The 15036-nt window shown below is 42.0% G+C and overlaps 1 protein-coding gene across 1 annotated transcript in view; it reads right to left on the reverse strand.

Moving 5' to 3' along the window:
- The window catches only part of CMIP (c-Maf inducing protein), a 133048-nt gene that overhangs the window by 9225 nt on the left and 108787 nt on the right, over positions 1 to 15036 (reverse strand). Inside the window, exons 11-15 of the mRNA XM_017821015.1 lie at positions 7133 to 7198; positions 6034 to 6060; positions 5520 to 5568; positions 3965 to 4072; positions 1215 to 1331 (exon numbers count right to left, since the gene is read on the reverse strand). Coding sequence (XP_017676504.1) covers positions 1215 to 1331; positions 3965 to 4072; positions 5520 to 5568; positions 6034 to 6060; positions 7133 to 7198 — 367 coding nt within the window. The remainder of the gene's footprint in view (positions 1 to 1214; positions 1332 to 3964; positions 4073 to 5519; positions 5569 to 6033; positions 6061 to 7132; positions 7199 to 15036) is intronic.

The raw sequence follows: 15036 nt of genomic DNA on the forward strand, positions 1-15036 counted from the left end.
CTAAAAGTCAGCCTGTCCATCCTGTCTTCCATTAGTGCTCATTCCTTCTGACTGAGAGGTGCAATTACTTTGCCTCAGACCTGGAAGATGGCTCCATGCCACAGCTCTCTTCAGAACAGGTACAATCGATCCAGTATTTCCCAGGTACACTGGATAGGCTGTGGATTGGCAGAGCTGGGACATTACACCCCAGCAGCAGAGCCAAGCAGCTCCTTAAGTGCCGGATTTTCTGTCCCTAAGTGCTGAGGTTTCTGTGCAAGCAGAACACGTGTGAGGTGTATCCAGCCCATGAGGCAGGATGGGAAAAGCCTGAGAGGCTCTGAGAGAGGATGATGGTGGAAGCTCACTGCTGGGGCCAGGACACCCTCCAGCTCACTGGGAACACACCCGACTCACCCCTGGGAAAGGGGCTGCCAGGAACAAGTCAGACCTCAGAGGCTGATTCCAGACTTAGTACACAAGCTGCCCCTCCATGCTGCCTTTCCTTTTCAGCTATGCATCATGCCATTGCAATTAAAATGCAAATCTCTTATTCCCTCCATAATTTCAATTATTTTTAATGAAAAAAAAATGCAGCAATATTATATTCAAATGCATGCAGCATTCTCCTTAATTTACTGGATTGAATTAGCATGGACAGATCTAAGTCAATGAAAATTTGTAATGCCTTCCACCTATTTATCCACCCTCTACTTCCACTTAAAATATGACAATTATCAAGAAACTTCTCTTAAGAAACCCCAAAAAATACATATAAACTATTAGTGCAATAATAATGACCAATCATAAGCACAAAAAATGCATATTGATGTAAGCAAATAAGGTTTTGTAAATGTACTTCCTGTGCACTGCTCATTTTGCAGGTGGCAAGATAAGCATCAAGCATTTTGTCATGGAAAAGCCTTGTGGTTGTGAATTCTGACCCCTCACCCCAGCCAATACCATCATGGCCATTTATTTCCCATCTTAACCTCTCCAGCTGCATTACAGAAAACAATTTCTTTCTCCAAAAATTCTTGCAACAAAACTTCATGTAATTCACATTCATATCTGCAGAACAACAATATTCTGTTCCACTTAATTGTGAGAAACACAACTGCAAAATGCTGGTGGTTTGACACAGCACAAACCCCAACTCTGCTGGGAAAGGCAGCGTGAGGCCAAATCTGAACACTGCTCATAAACCTGTATGACCACAAATGTTTAGGGCTTACCTCTACCATCGTCTGGTTACCCCTCAAAGCCAGTAGCATGCAAGGTCCTAATTTATTTTCAGCCAGTGAAAGCAGGAACTTCTTTGTTTTATAGCAGGATCCCATTAAAATATGAACCTATTTGAGAAACAGAGGTAAAATTAGGGGTGCTAGCTCAAAAAACACATATACCTCTGAAGGGACATTGTTATGCAGTCAAAAAACATTAAGTATTTGCAACAAACCAAAAGCAACAGAGGCCCTCATTACAATTAATGGTTACAGACTCTCAACAGCCTTATTGCTGAACGGAAGTGACTTTCTGAAGAAGGTGATGCCTAGTGAGATCTGAGGGAGTGGGAAGTTTTTCTCCACAAGGGAGCTCAGCTGACAGCCCACAGGCCTGATATAGGCTTCCCAGGAAACACCAGAGCAGCTGTGCAATTGCCCCCATTCCCAGTAACATGATGAACCAGCCCCAGGGGAACCACCGGAGATTTTGCTTTCGCATCTGTTTGCGGTTTGGTTTCCCTGGAAATGCCAGCTGGTGAGCAAGGGGTTTGTGTCTGGGTAAAAGGCAGTGGTGCTGGCAATCTGCTGGCCTTGGTTAAGGGGTGGTGACGGACAAAATCACCTGTGCAGGATGAACAGACAGGAGCTGACTGGGGAAGGAAGGACTGCTTTAAGAAAATCCAGCAGTCCTGAGCCTGAAGTCAGAGATGACTTCATGTGCTTTCATGCGCTTGAGTCATTATCTTGTTTTCTCTTTTGCTCAGTTTTCCCCAAAAGGAAAGCAATGCCAAGAACATCCCCTGAGTAAGACTCCTTCGAGTCCACTAGTTAACAAAGGTGTCCTGCAGACTCTCTCCGAGCTCCAGAAAGTATCATGTGACATCACACAGTAACACCTCTGGCAGAAATGCAAAGCCACTTGTACAAATCAAATCAAAGTCTCTTCTCACAAAAGAGGTTTGGCCATATTACTCCCCATTTAAAAGCCCTAAAAATTAGATGTAAAGAATTTTGGGTTCCTAGCTGAGTCTTATTTCATAGCCCAGATGGCTGATTCCCCATTTGCTGGAGAGCACTGTGTGAGAATTCGTATTTTCCAATGGCCTGAGCAGGAAGAGCTCCATTATGTAGACTCAGCATCAGCAACACTCTACAATGACCCTATAAATTCGTTCTGTGGTCCCCCTGGTTCATAGCATTGCCTAGGCTATGTTCAGTACTGCTGAAAGTATCACAACCATGCCATGATGAGGTAAATTCTATGTGAATCATGTGCTACCACACAACTGTGCTCCCTCATGGCTTCATTACCAGCAAGGTCTTCAGAGATACAGAAAATCTTTTTTTCTTAAGCATCCATCAGCTCAGGTGGCCTTTACAAACATTAATCTTCAAGTCAAAATGGATTTAATTTCATGCAGTTTTCGTTAAGCTTTTTTAGAGGTTTTCTTGAGCGACAGAAAATACTGACACACACACTAATGTAACATTGGGTGCATCTCAGAACAGGATGTTTTTCAAACTTATGGTTAGTCGTTAGCAGCTCTTTAAGTATTTATCAACATCCTTGCAAAGGGCACAGTGTACTGCATATTAATGTGTGTTAGCATTGTGCTTTCTCATGCACACCATCTCCTGATGCTCATAAATTTCTTGAACCGAACCAGCTCTCAGGAGAAATTATACAGTTCTGAAGAAATTTTCTTTTCAGAAGATAAAAGACATATAAACAGTGAAGAGGGATGAAACCTTTTGTGAACAGTCTTTGTTCATTATCTGTTTCAAAGGTATCTGATCCATCTGAATTTAAGAGTACAGACAGACATGCATGTTCTTTATGTCCCAAAATGTTCAGCATGTGGGAGATGTACAGAAGTGTAGCTCTCCCTGAAAGTCACTTCACTGTGTACCCAACAGCCAACTGCACCAAATGTTTTTCCCCTTACCAGGGAAAGGCAGTAATATCATTTCCATCTTACTTGCTATATGGAGAATTAATACAGAGCAAGACCTACGTAACTTGACCCAGGTTGCACAGGAAGACAGTGCTTAAATCACATCACTGATTAAAACCTGTTATTTTCTGTCTAGTCCTTCTCAGAGTCACAAAAGAAATAACTGCTGGAAATGGAATACTGGTTTCTAATTACACCTCCCCACATCAATGTAATTGAGCAGAGTCACTAATACATCTTTTTTCCATCTATCTATCTATCTAATCTATCTATCTATCTAATCTATCTATCTATCTAATCTATCTATCTATCTAATCTATCTAATCTATCTATCTATCTATCTATCTATCTTTCTGGTTAAGTCTATGTTACTACTTTTAAATTCCAGGGTAGCCTATATATGAAAACTATAGATTTGCATGTACAGAACAGCCTGTCTCCCCTCTCTCCCAGTATTCCATGTTCTCTGAGGGAGTTTTTTATACAGACACAAACACACATATTTATCAATACAAAAATACATACATATGCACAGGCATGGTTTGTCCATTACACTATCAGTAAGAAAACATGCCAAGGTCCAAAAGGAGAATAATAACGTGCTAAACAAACTGTGACTGCAAGGGAGGTCAATGGATGTGGTGATAGAAAGATCCAGATTTCCTGGTGAATGCTCATGGTTTACAGAACCATGATTTTGATAATTTATTTTTTTTTTACAAAGACAAATCTTGTTACTGTCAAGTAGGCATTAACTACTTACTGAAAGGAGGTTTCTAAACTCACATTATTGCAGACACGTACCATACTGGCAAACAGCTCTCCATCATCATCACAGGCCACCCCTCCAGGGCTGTAGAGCTGGAACCAGCCGTCTTTGCCAGCCCGCACACTCAGCAAACAGGAGTGGACCTGCCAAAAAGTGAAGACATTGGGAAGGTTAAAATTCCTGCCAATAATCACCAGCGTCTCCCACACTGGGCTGAAAGAGGTAACTGCAAAACCAGGGACTGCTGGAAATTTTGTGGTTAATATCCCAACCTACAGAGCTGCAGGCCTGTCTCCACTCACAGAACCCATTTTTTCAGTATAAACAAGGAGGGAAGCTGTATCATCACTAAATGCTTGGCCTTTTTCATTCCCTTTACACAAATCAAACACAAACCGGCTTTAATTTAGAACAGCTCCTTCCACTTGGGAAAAAAGCCACCACCAAAAAAAAAACCAACCAAAAAATCCCCACAAATTTCTGAGCTTCTGCCATTTCCCCACGTCCTCCCAGCATGTGTGTCTACACATCTGATGTGAGCTGCATACCAAATGCTGATGGTTTGCTCATTCCAATCATTAAAAATTCTTATTACTCCTGCTCTAATAAAATTTGACCAGAGTCAGGGTGAAGGAAGTCCACAGGGAGAACTCAACAGGGATACGTAACACAGAAGTTGCACTGAAGAACTGGCACCAGTGAGCAACCATTAGTCTAAATTTGTGTCACTGTAAAGATTACTATATTTAGTCCCACAGTTTAATAGAAGAGTCATAATTAAGCTTTTCTTTTTCCTTTTTTTTTTCCTACTCTTGAAGACACAGATGTTCCAGTTCAATTTTTGAGGTCTGTGTTGGGGGAGGTAAAGTCTGTGCTCTTTCCTTTAGGGATGCGACACGAGTGACAGATGAAATCCTGGTGCCATTCTAGGACAAGAAGGTTTTATTTGACAAGGGGTAAAATCATGAAAACCGGGAGTTCTGGGCAATGATGATGATACAGCCTCACCCACAGTTTGAGGGAGCTTTGTTTCCTTTATGTCAAAAGCAAGGATTATTGTGGATGAGAGGTTCCCTCTGACTCAGCCAAAGCTGATGATGTTGAACAAGCTATGAGTGCAGCTCTGAAGCAGCAGCCACCAGGACACACTCACTCCAGTAACACACCTCCCACCCCCTTTCTCCTGCCAGTTCACAAGAATTAGGGTCATTTCACACAGTGTGGCTGAAACACAGCTAAATGGAACTTGTCATTTTGTAGGCTGTATGGATCTATAGATTCTGCTTCACTTTTTTTGTACAAAAGATGAAAAGCTCTGAGAGATTCCAGACAGTGGGAAAATCTTTCTGGCTACAGGACACTGCAGAACAAGGACATCAATTGATGCCAGACAGGAGGTGACAACACATGCTTACACATAAGGCCAGAAACCCTTAACAGTGGATGTCCTGAGTGGTCATTACTCCTTAAGAGACTTAAGCAGAGCAAAACCACACCATGTTTTGAAACAAACTACTTAAGCAGAGATCTGAACAAGTACACTTGAGATCCCTCCAATTAATACTCTGTGTAAACTGCCAACAAACTCACTTCTTGCCTCGGGTCTTCTGCAAATCTCTGAATCACATATTTCAGCTCTCTGAAAAAAAAAAGAGTAAGAAGGACAAGAATAAGCAGTGGCTGGTTGCAGCATTCACACAAGTGTCATATTTCTCTTGATTTACACTTTAAACATTATATATTCATGCACTTTAGAGAGAAACAAGTTGAACTCCTTCCGCAGGAAGGAAATATGACGTCTAAAAAGTGATTACCAAGGACAGTGTCTATTCAAAATAGGCTAGAAAAGGTTTCAGAGATGTGCACTGACAAACTCATTTGTAAATTCTATCAGCACCCAGTGGCTTTAGTCCTTAAACTCCTGCTAGCACAGTAAATTACAAAGAAAGCTTCTTATTGCTAACTGAACATGCTTACAGCCCCTCACACATAAAAAACATTAGAGACACAATACTGAATAATGTATCACTGCTATTATTGACCAGTACAAGTATTTTAAGTAATTTGCCCCCTTCAGTACAACAAATGAGCCCCACGGACTTACTTTGTGAATTTCTCATGTGCAAGAGCCCTGAAATTTAAAACAGAAAACAGAAGAGTATGAGGATCTGGGAGAAGGGAGGGGAAAAAAAGCCCAAAAAACCAAACAACCACTTTTCAGTTCTTTCCAGATAATAAAAGGATTTGCTAAGCAACTGCAGCATACAAGACAAAAAAAAAAAATCTTTTAAAAAAATCAGATAAAGCCTCTTTCATCAACCTAGGGGGGAAAAAAATTAATTGGAACAAATCTTCTAGCTTTTCCTGAGTCTGTCTTAGACAAGGCTCTGAGTAACGTCAATGGGAGCTTTGGGTCAGAAGAAAGGGAGCAAAAGACTTACAATATAGTTATATAATTACAAACAGAGTTTTGGCTACCTCCAAGAGCCAGGTGAGTTCTTTAATTGCAATGCAATTAGGGTATGGTCACAGCTAATTAACATCAGTAAAGCAATTAATGGTGATTTTGTGCAGTGCCTTGCATCATGGTATGGTTTACATCTCCCCCAGGACTCACGTGGGACTTAGGTAATGCTGTCTCTGTTGCCTATCTCCAGGCTCTCACTGTAGCCCAGGTAACCTGGCGTGGAGGATTAGACCTCTCTGATTCAAGACACCAGGTCATTAGGGGATGTGATAAGCCAGCAAATTGTACAATTACGGGTTGTAATTTTTGTCCGTGGAGGTCTGCATTTCATGAACACTACTGCTCATTAATAGGTTCCCGAGGGAGCCTGGCTGATCCGTAGGGTAACTTCTTCATTTAACGCAAAATACAAATGATATGAGTCTCTGTGACGCCAGTAAAGCATCCTCCTCCACTAAATCTCTCACTTTGCTCTCCTCCTCACCAGCTTTCCTTCCTTTCCTGTCTGCCTGTCTCTAGTTAACCATATTTCTATTTCTTAGAGAAATGGGGAAGGAAGTTGAAGACGGGGAGGTCTTCGCGTCCCTCTGCATCAGCCAAAATCAGCTCTAGTTTCTAAATCAATACTAGAGGCACAAAGCTCCTATCACCATCAGTTTTTACTTGATGTTCTATTTCACCATGAAACAACAGTAAAAAGAATAATCCAGTAAATATTAAGCCAGTGCAAACTCACTCCTTGGGAAATGGGATAGGTTGAAGCAAGCTGGCCAAGGCTGGTCTCCAGTCATCATAGTCTGACCTGAAAAATGAACGTTTTATTAATAGGTTACCAGGTTTTAAATATGGTTTGACAACAGTTAGTTCAAGGAGTTAAAAGCTTTTTACTGCAGGCACTAACAACCTTTCTGTTTTACTGAAACACTCTAAAGATCTACAGTGACATTTCCCTTTCCATTTGCAGCACAGTCTCCACTGAGGCACAATAAATCTGGTATTTACAGTGACCTCCAGAGAGGCCTTCTTTATGTCAACTTAAAGACATTTGCTGTTTATGAAACCTGTTGACATTTAATCACTAAGTAATACTTTCATCTAAGTTGGTACAGCAATTACCAGGCCATTGCTATTTACAGCTCTGCTCTGCATGTAATTGGAATTTTTATTTGCTATAAGACATAAACCCATTTGTAAAAACAAAGATACCCCTCAATCCATTTCTGACCTTGGCAGAAAGGAATGGGTCAAATCAAACAGTACAAAGTCTTTGGCTTAAGAGGTGAGAGACTAGAGAAGGAAGCACTGTCAGAATTATTGAGTGGAAGAGGACAAATGAGGACAACCACAGCAGAGAGCTCAGCCCAGTGCACCCAGTAAGTACCTCCTCTCTGCTGTGTCAGCACCACATCAGCTCTCAGCTGATGCACCTGGTTTTCATCTCTGCTCTCAACACACAGAACAGTCTACAAGGAGCCATCCATAAGGGGATGCTCATGTGAACCAGGATAAAGTATATTTTGCTTTACAGCATGCACTGGTCAAGGCAAACTAATCTGGCAGCACATCATCCCAACCTGTTGCCAAATTCCAGCTGCTTGACCACACCTGGGGAAGGCTCCTCATGTAGGAACAGCACTTGCACACTGCCACCCCTACCCTTCCAATGATCCCAAACATCTAGTGGCTAATTAGCACTGATGAACTGCTGAACCAAGGCACTACACAAAGGCCACAATCACCGTATGACAGATGAAGTGAAGGACATAGAAAGTAAGAGAATTTGGCAAGTCAGCACCAAAACAGGGCACAGAATCCACAGTCAAGGCCCAGCCCTTGGCACTGCCAGCCAGGCCACCCTCACTCCCATCAGTAGCCACGAGTACACACAGAAGTAAATCTCATATGGGGTGGAACACCTTGAGATGCTTGTAGAGGCAATGTTCAAGAGCCTACCACCTCCTCTTACTGCTGCTACCTTTCAGATTTCAGTGTTAAAAAACAGATTATTGGCTGCAGCTTACTGGAAACTTGGCACAAAAATATGGTGTGTCTTTAGGAAGGAACGAAGTGTAATGTTCTCAAATGGACAGTATCTACTGATAGCATTAGAGACAGACAACATATGCACAGGAACCATTCCAAAAGAATGCAATTTTGCAAAGAGAAAGTTCTAGCCCAGAGAAATTGAAGATGGATGCATTTCCAAAAGTCTCATCCATCTTCTGAACCACATAACCCAGAAATTTCCATAAACTAGTAACACACGTGATAGGGACATCCACAAAGACGTGTTCATGGACACAAAGAAAATGTACACGCATGAGCAGGGGATTCTTAAGAAGCAACATGCAGAAAAATTTTACTTGAAGGGAGGATCATGATGTAAAAATCAACCAGGGAAGCAGTTATCACTTGCCCAAGAGCAGTATGAGTTCAGGTTACAAAAATGTATAGTATCTCACGCAAGTAACCAACCCACTGTGATCTGAAAGTAGTGCAACATATTAAAAAAGAGAAGAAAACCTCATGCCCATGGCCAGTTGCACTAGAAGCCAGTGAGCCTCATTTTCTCCTCCATCAAAAATTCTGTTCTCGGGTCTAAATTAGGAGCAACTCTGGGACAAGGGTTAAACAAATCTAAAGTCAGTGTGAGTCAGTTGCAGGGAGAGGACTTTGTGATCACCCATTCCTAAGGTTCTTTCCAGAGACAAAAAGTCCCTTACCTGCTTAGACATTGAACAAATAAGGAAGATGATCAATTTTTTAGTGTCTCAGAACAGCAAGACATGAAGCAGGACTTTGTTACAGGGGTTGTTTTTCCACTTAGTCAGTGTAAAGTGAGTAACATGAAACACCTGAGGATGGGGCTTGTCACAGAAACTGAAATAAGGCAAGGAAACCTCTGACATAGCATCTCTAAGATGAGCTCTGTGGGTTCTTTCAACAAAGCTTTGATTAATTAGGGCTCCCTACATGACTATTTGTTGTTTCTGACCTACAGACACAAAGGGTCAGCGACACAGAACTCTGACTTGTGTTCAGGTTCAGCTGAAAGTCTCTTGTTTACCTACCAGGTCTCTGTAGGAGACAGTTGATGCAACACATCTAGAGCTGCAGCCATGAGAACTGCCAGAGGTCTCTGACCCACACAGCCTGGGTTTCACTATGTTTGTTAGGTGTGAGAATGAAGCACAGACTTTTTTTTTTTTTTAAAAATTTAAATATACACACCCTCTGGAAAGTCCTAGATGATTTTACTCTAAAAATGACACATTTTTATCAGTACATGCAAACAACTTCAAATGCAGATTTTCGAGCAGGCGAGAGACTTGGAAGTCAAAAGGTTGAGTCAGGGAATTCAAAGGTGTTAAAGGTGCTTCACATCCCACGAGATACAGCACCTACAGATCTTCCCCAACAGAAGCTTAAAAGCTGAGACCCACTTGGAGGCTCAGCTCCTGTGGCATCTCAGGTTCAGTGTTACACCACTGAAGTTCTTTCTTTTGCAATTTGGAGAGCTGCGATTAGTAATAATATGAACCAATCAATTTTTCATGGCTGATCTTCAAAGGAAATTGCAAGAGTAAGAAAAGAGATGTTTTGTAACAGACTAAGACCAAGTGAAACTGCAGCAGAATTGGACAGTATCACTCTGACTTCTGAAGCTGGGGAGCCTCCATTTGCAGAGGCTCCCCAGGTCTGTGAGAGGGCAGTGAAAATAAACCATAGCCTGCTTCCCTAGGAGGAGAAGAAAGAAAGACAACCATTTCCAATGAAATATATAAAATTTGGTCACATGAGTGGGACCTGAACATAAAATCTGCACAGCCTGTAATCCCTTCAGCCTGAGCTAGGAAACATGAAACAAACATAGCACGAGAATAAAACTAAACTACTTATTAAAAGCCTACGGTGTTTCTCCTCCTCCCACCTATTCCCTTTTCAAAAACATTTTCCTTCTGTCTGTGCTCATCTCATCTTCACTCATCTTTCATTTCAGACAGTTGCTTTTTTCTTTTCCTTTCTTTTTTTTTTTTTCCCAGTCCATTCAAAGCTGTAATACAAGACAGAAGTGTTTGAAGCAGGGAAAGAAAGGGAGATGGATTATCTCTGGCTGCAGTTAACAACCACTGCAATGAGCCAGACAAAGAGGCCAGAACAGGAGGAGGAGGGAGCACAGAGCTCCAGGGAGAGCACCTGTGACAAACTCCCTTTGGAGCTCTTCAAAGGGTGCTGGGCTCAACATTCACTCTCATCACACAGCTCAAATCCCAGGACCAGCCTTATAAAAGGGGCAGAAAGACTCCCTGGCTCTGTTTTTTTTTTATTGCAGGATTTGCAATTTTAGGTGAGCAGCACAGCAGCCAAGCTGCAGCCTGACCTACGGGTTCCTGGAAGTGTGTGGAGGGCTGGGGGTCAGGAAGCCAGGCTGTGACAGCTCCTCAGAGCCATCACCTGCTGCTGCACACGTTTTCTAGGGGATTGGCCAAAGCATAGAACAACCATATTAATTAAATAATCCCTGACTGCAGTGACTTTGCCTCTGGGCCATCGTCGCTCTTGGCCTGCCAACATAATACATTTTCCTTCCCCGGGATCACCTTTCACCAAAATGAAAACCTGCCCATATGTCATGTGCGGCACAAACAATCCAAAACATACTAGCAGCCCAGGGCAACCCCGATAAACATGACATAAGAGAATCCACTTGGGATATTCAGAGCATGCCACTGACCTATTGGGGAATGCAGAGCAGGCAGGGGAAGCTCCAGTGGGTGCCTGTGTTTGGAAAGCTGTTGCTCTTATCTCTGAGAGAGCACAAGCCCCAAGTCCTCAGTTTTGGGAGGACAATGAAGAGACAAGAGCAATTACTTGGAAGCAGCTTGTTCTCCAGACTGAGCAGCTTGAGCAGCTTAAAAATCTTTTAGATGACCTCTGATGTCAGACAAGATGATCAAGCCCCCTCGTCATGTTCCTGATCCCTTCTTTCCCTGGCTCTAGGTCCAACTCCCTGAATTGTGTGACGCAAGGTTTAGCTCAGGGCTCCAGGGCAGACTGAAAAAAAGCCCCATCAGACCCTCTGTCACATAAGGCACAAACCTGCTATCTACAAAACAGTGAGGTACCTTTTCATGTTCAGCCCTCTTTTGAGCTGGGCTTGTGGTTTTTCCGAAAGAAGAAAATTTAGCACCACTGAAATACCCCAGAAAGGTCCTGCCCTGGCTGCTAAGAACAGAAACGGGCTCCACTGCTCACAGTTGGCATGAAAGCATCAGGAAACAGCAACACAAGGTTACCCAAAGGAGGTGACACTGCCCTGGTCACACTGGCCCCAGAAAGGGGTACAAGCGTCTGGACATCTGGAAGGACCCTTGGCACTACAGGCAGCCATGGAAACAAAAAAATAACACAGACAAAGGGTAACAGCTTAGGATACAACACCATCACAGCTTCCCTGAGAGGGGTCTGTTCTCACAGCCGGTTCAGTTTGCTATTTGTTGATCCAGATTTCACTAAAGGGGTTTAAGTGTCCCCCCGCCCAACTCTGGGTGCTGCCAGTGGGATCCTTCCAGTGAAACACAGATTTTGAAGTCATCCAGACCAAGGAAGAGGACACGAGGTCCTTCTACCACAACCTCCTCTAACCACAGTTGTGCTGTTCAAGCTCAAGTTTGGCTGTACAAGACGTTCCCTAAGTCATGGAGACATTAACATGCAAGTAAGAGCTGGGCAACACTGAGCTGTTCTCAGAGCCTCTGATTTAATGTGATGAACAGAAAGTTTTCAATTAATTTAGTGCATTTTCTATGCACCAGTTTAAGACTTGTAGCATTCAGGAGGCACTGACTGGCATCAGTAACACTGTCAGAGTCCAGACTGTGTTAGAGAATATTGACACAGAAGTCTGATCCACTTTTGAGTGCAGGACAAAAATATCATGTTCCACTAGCGACTGTCTGCCTTAACATCTGCCCAGACTTTGGGTCATCTGCCAACATCTTTAAAATCATGATTTTCTGTTTTCCTTTAGTATGCAATAGTTGTGTTTTGTTACTCAACTACATTAGAAAGAGGGTCAAAGATGTTCTGGGTGCTATAAAAGCCCCACAGATGAACTTTCCAAGCGCTCTTTTAGCCTTCTGTGCAAAAAGTGAGGTATTACAGTGATTATTAAATAACATTTTTATCAAGGTTAGAAGTGAGTTTTTTCCCAAAAAAGTAAGTATATGTAGGAATCAGGTGAACAATAAAATGTGCTCTGCTGAAGCTACTGTTGAGAATTCTTATTTGCTAGAGTTTCAATAATTAAAATCTGCCTAAATGATCTACTGCCTGCTGCCCTAAGTTAATTATGTAAAAAAGATAGCATTGCTGGTGACTTTCTTGTTTTGATGATGATACTGAGTCAGACACCTAAAAGAACAATCAAACTCAATGCTAAGCAACTTATTTATGTTTGGCTTACCACTGTTATTAATAAGAACATTATTTTAGTGACTGCCTGCTGAGAGCTCACCTCCTGGATAGCAGTTGTTTTATAATTAATGTTTTCTTCCTACTGGCATGTTCTTCAACTCTTTGTTCATATTCTCAGATTCTCAAAGTACAGCAATAGTATTTTGTGCAACAGAAAGCCTTTGTTCAAGAAAAGTTTGAGCATGAAAGGAATCAGCATCATAACAGCATGTACTTTTGTAATAACTACAAGCCCTTCTACAATGCTTTTCCATCACTGGTTTCAGCATTTAAAAAACAACATTAAAAATCTTTACTATATTTTACAGATAAGGAAAATGAGGCACTTTTAAGTGACTTATCTAGAATCTCCTAAGCCAGCAGCAGAATCAGCAGAACTCAGTCCTGCACTAATGCTTTCAGGTTCCAAAAAAACCAAGGGATGAACAGGAATGGAAGGGAACCCTAACCAGTGGAGCTACAATTTGTACAGCCATGGCTCTGCCTTGGAAGCTGTCTTGTGTTCTCACAGGTTGTCATTTCTCAAGCAGGGTGTGGACTGGCAGGTCAATCTGAGGAGACCTGCACCAGCTACTGCTGGGCCTTCACATCCTGTGGGTTTCACCCTCCAGAACTCCCATCATACAACCCAAGAAAGGCCCCAAAGCTGCTCCACACCTTCAATGCCCATAACAGGAACAGATTCCCATTTTCACTACTGCTCTTGAACAGCTTGATTTTTAAAGAGACGCCAAACAAATAAAAAAACACAGATTATTTTAAGGTATGGCGTGAAATAAGAGTTCTTTGCGTAGGAAATTACAGAGGGATTGAGATCTGGCATATCAAATGTTTAAAATGTGGAGAGGCTGTGAGGAAGAACATGCCCATTCGTGAATTTGTTTATAAGTGTGTGTCAGCTGCATGATGAAACCAAAACCGTCAATGCTTAGTGAGTCAGCATCCAAGCCAGCATCAGGACTGAGAGAGTTCAGTGTTTATGGAAAACAGCGACAGTCCAAGGGGATGAGAATAAATACAAGACGTGTTCAATGAAGCACCTGGGTGGGTGAAGACTTAATAGCCCTCAGATGAAGCAAACTCAGATGCTGTGCTTTTTAATGCACATTTTTAAAGGCAGAAGAGCCCAGGCCACAGGGAAAAAAATACAAAATCAGCCATCACAGCAACTTCCTGCTCAAGAATCTAATGGGAACAGTATCTTGGATTCACCTGTCCTGTCTCCGGTTTTGAATGTGTGCTGAAGTATTTGCAAGCCAGATCTGCACTGAGTGAAAGAGCTGTGTTGCAAATTTGTACCATGTATTTTGAATAAAATGGAAATGTGGGACAAAACCTTCACAGAAACCTCCATCACAGCAGTTTGACTTAATTTAATTCCTTGAGAGCAAACCTCCAGATTTGACTAAAGTGTAGCTGCATGCTCATGGTTTACAGTGGAGTCCAAATTTCAACCACCATATCTTGGATTCTAAAAAACTCAACTATTATTTCATTAAGCCTTACATTGTTTAAAAATAATTAGTGAAGAAATTTAACAGTTTGCCCAAAGACATACTGCAACTCAGTACCAGAGCTGGCTGTCAAAGCTAATGATGTTGTTTTACTGTGCTTTTATTACAAGCTTCTATTCTGTAGTCCACCTTTTGTGTTACTGTATTTCATTTATTTACCCAGGAGCAAAACAAGCTTTTTCTGAAGAACATTTTCCTTTATATTCCTTTTGAAGATATTCAGAGTATTTGCCTCTCAGGAAACCCTGGAGCCATCATTTTGTAAAGATTATTTGAGCACCTGTTCCTAACACAGGTTCACTGTACCAAAGCAACTGGTCAACAAATAGAGACTCCATTCTAATACAAGTAAATCTGAATGAATCATAAAACTTCTACAAACACGTGAAGGGAGAACACCTAAGTAAAGAACAATAACCTCACACAACTACTGCTGCCTATCACTGCACAGGCACTGAGCCTAGAACAGACCTGCCTTTTCTAGCTCTGTCTCAGGCAATCCCAAGAGCCCTGGAGAAGACAAATGGATTTTTTTATTTATTTTTGGTGGGCAAGAACAAAAACAGAAACCACTGGCAGCAACATCCCGTCTTCTGTAAAATGCCTGAGGTTCACTGTACAAATAAGCTTTCCATTTTCATCTTCCTAA

Source organism: Lepidothrix coronata, unplaced genomic scaffold (assembly GCF_001604755.1).
Source record: "Lepidothrix coronata isolate B3197 unplaced genomic scaffold, Lepidothrix_coronata-1.0 Scaffold87, whole genome shotgun sequence".
NCBI lineage: Eukaryota > Metazoa > Chordata > Aves > Passeriformes > Pipridae > Lepidothrix > Lepidothrix coronata.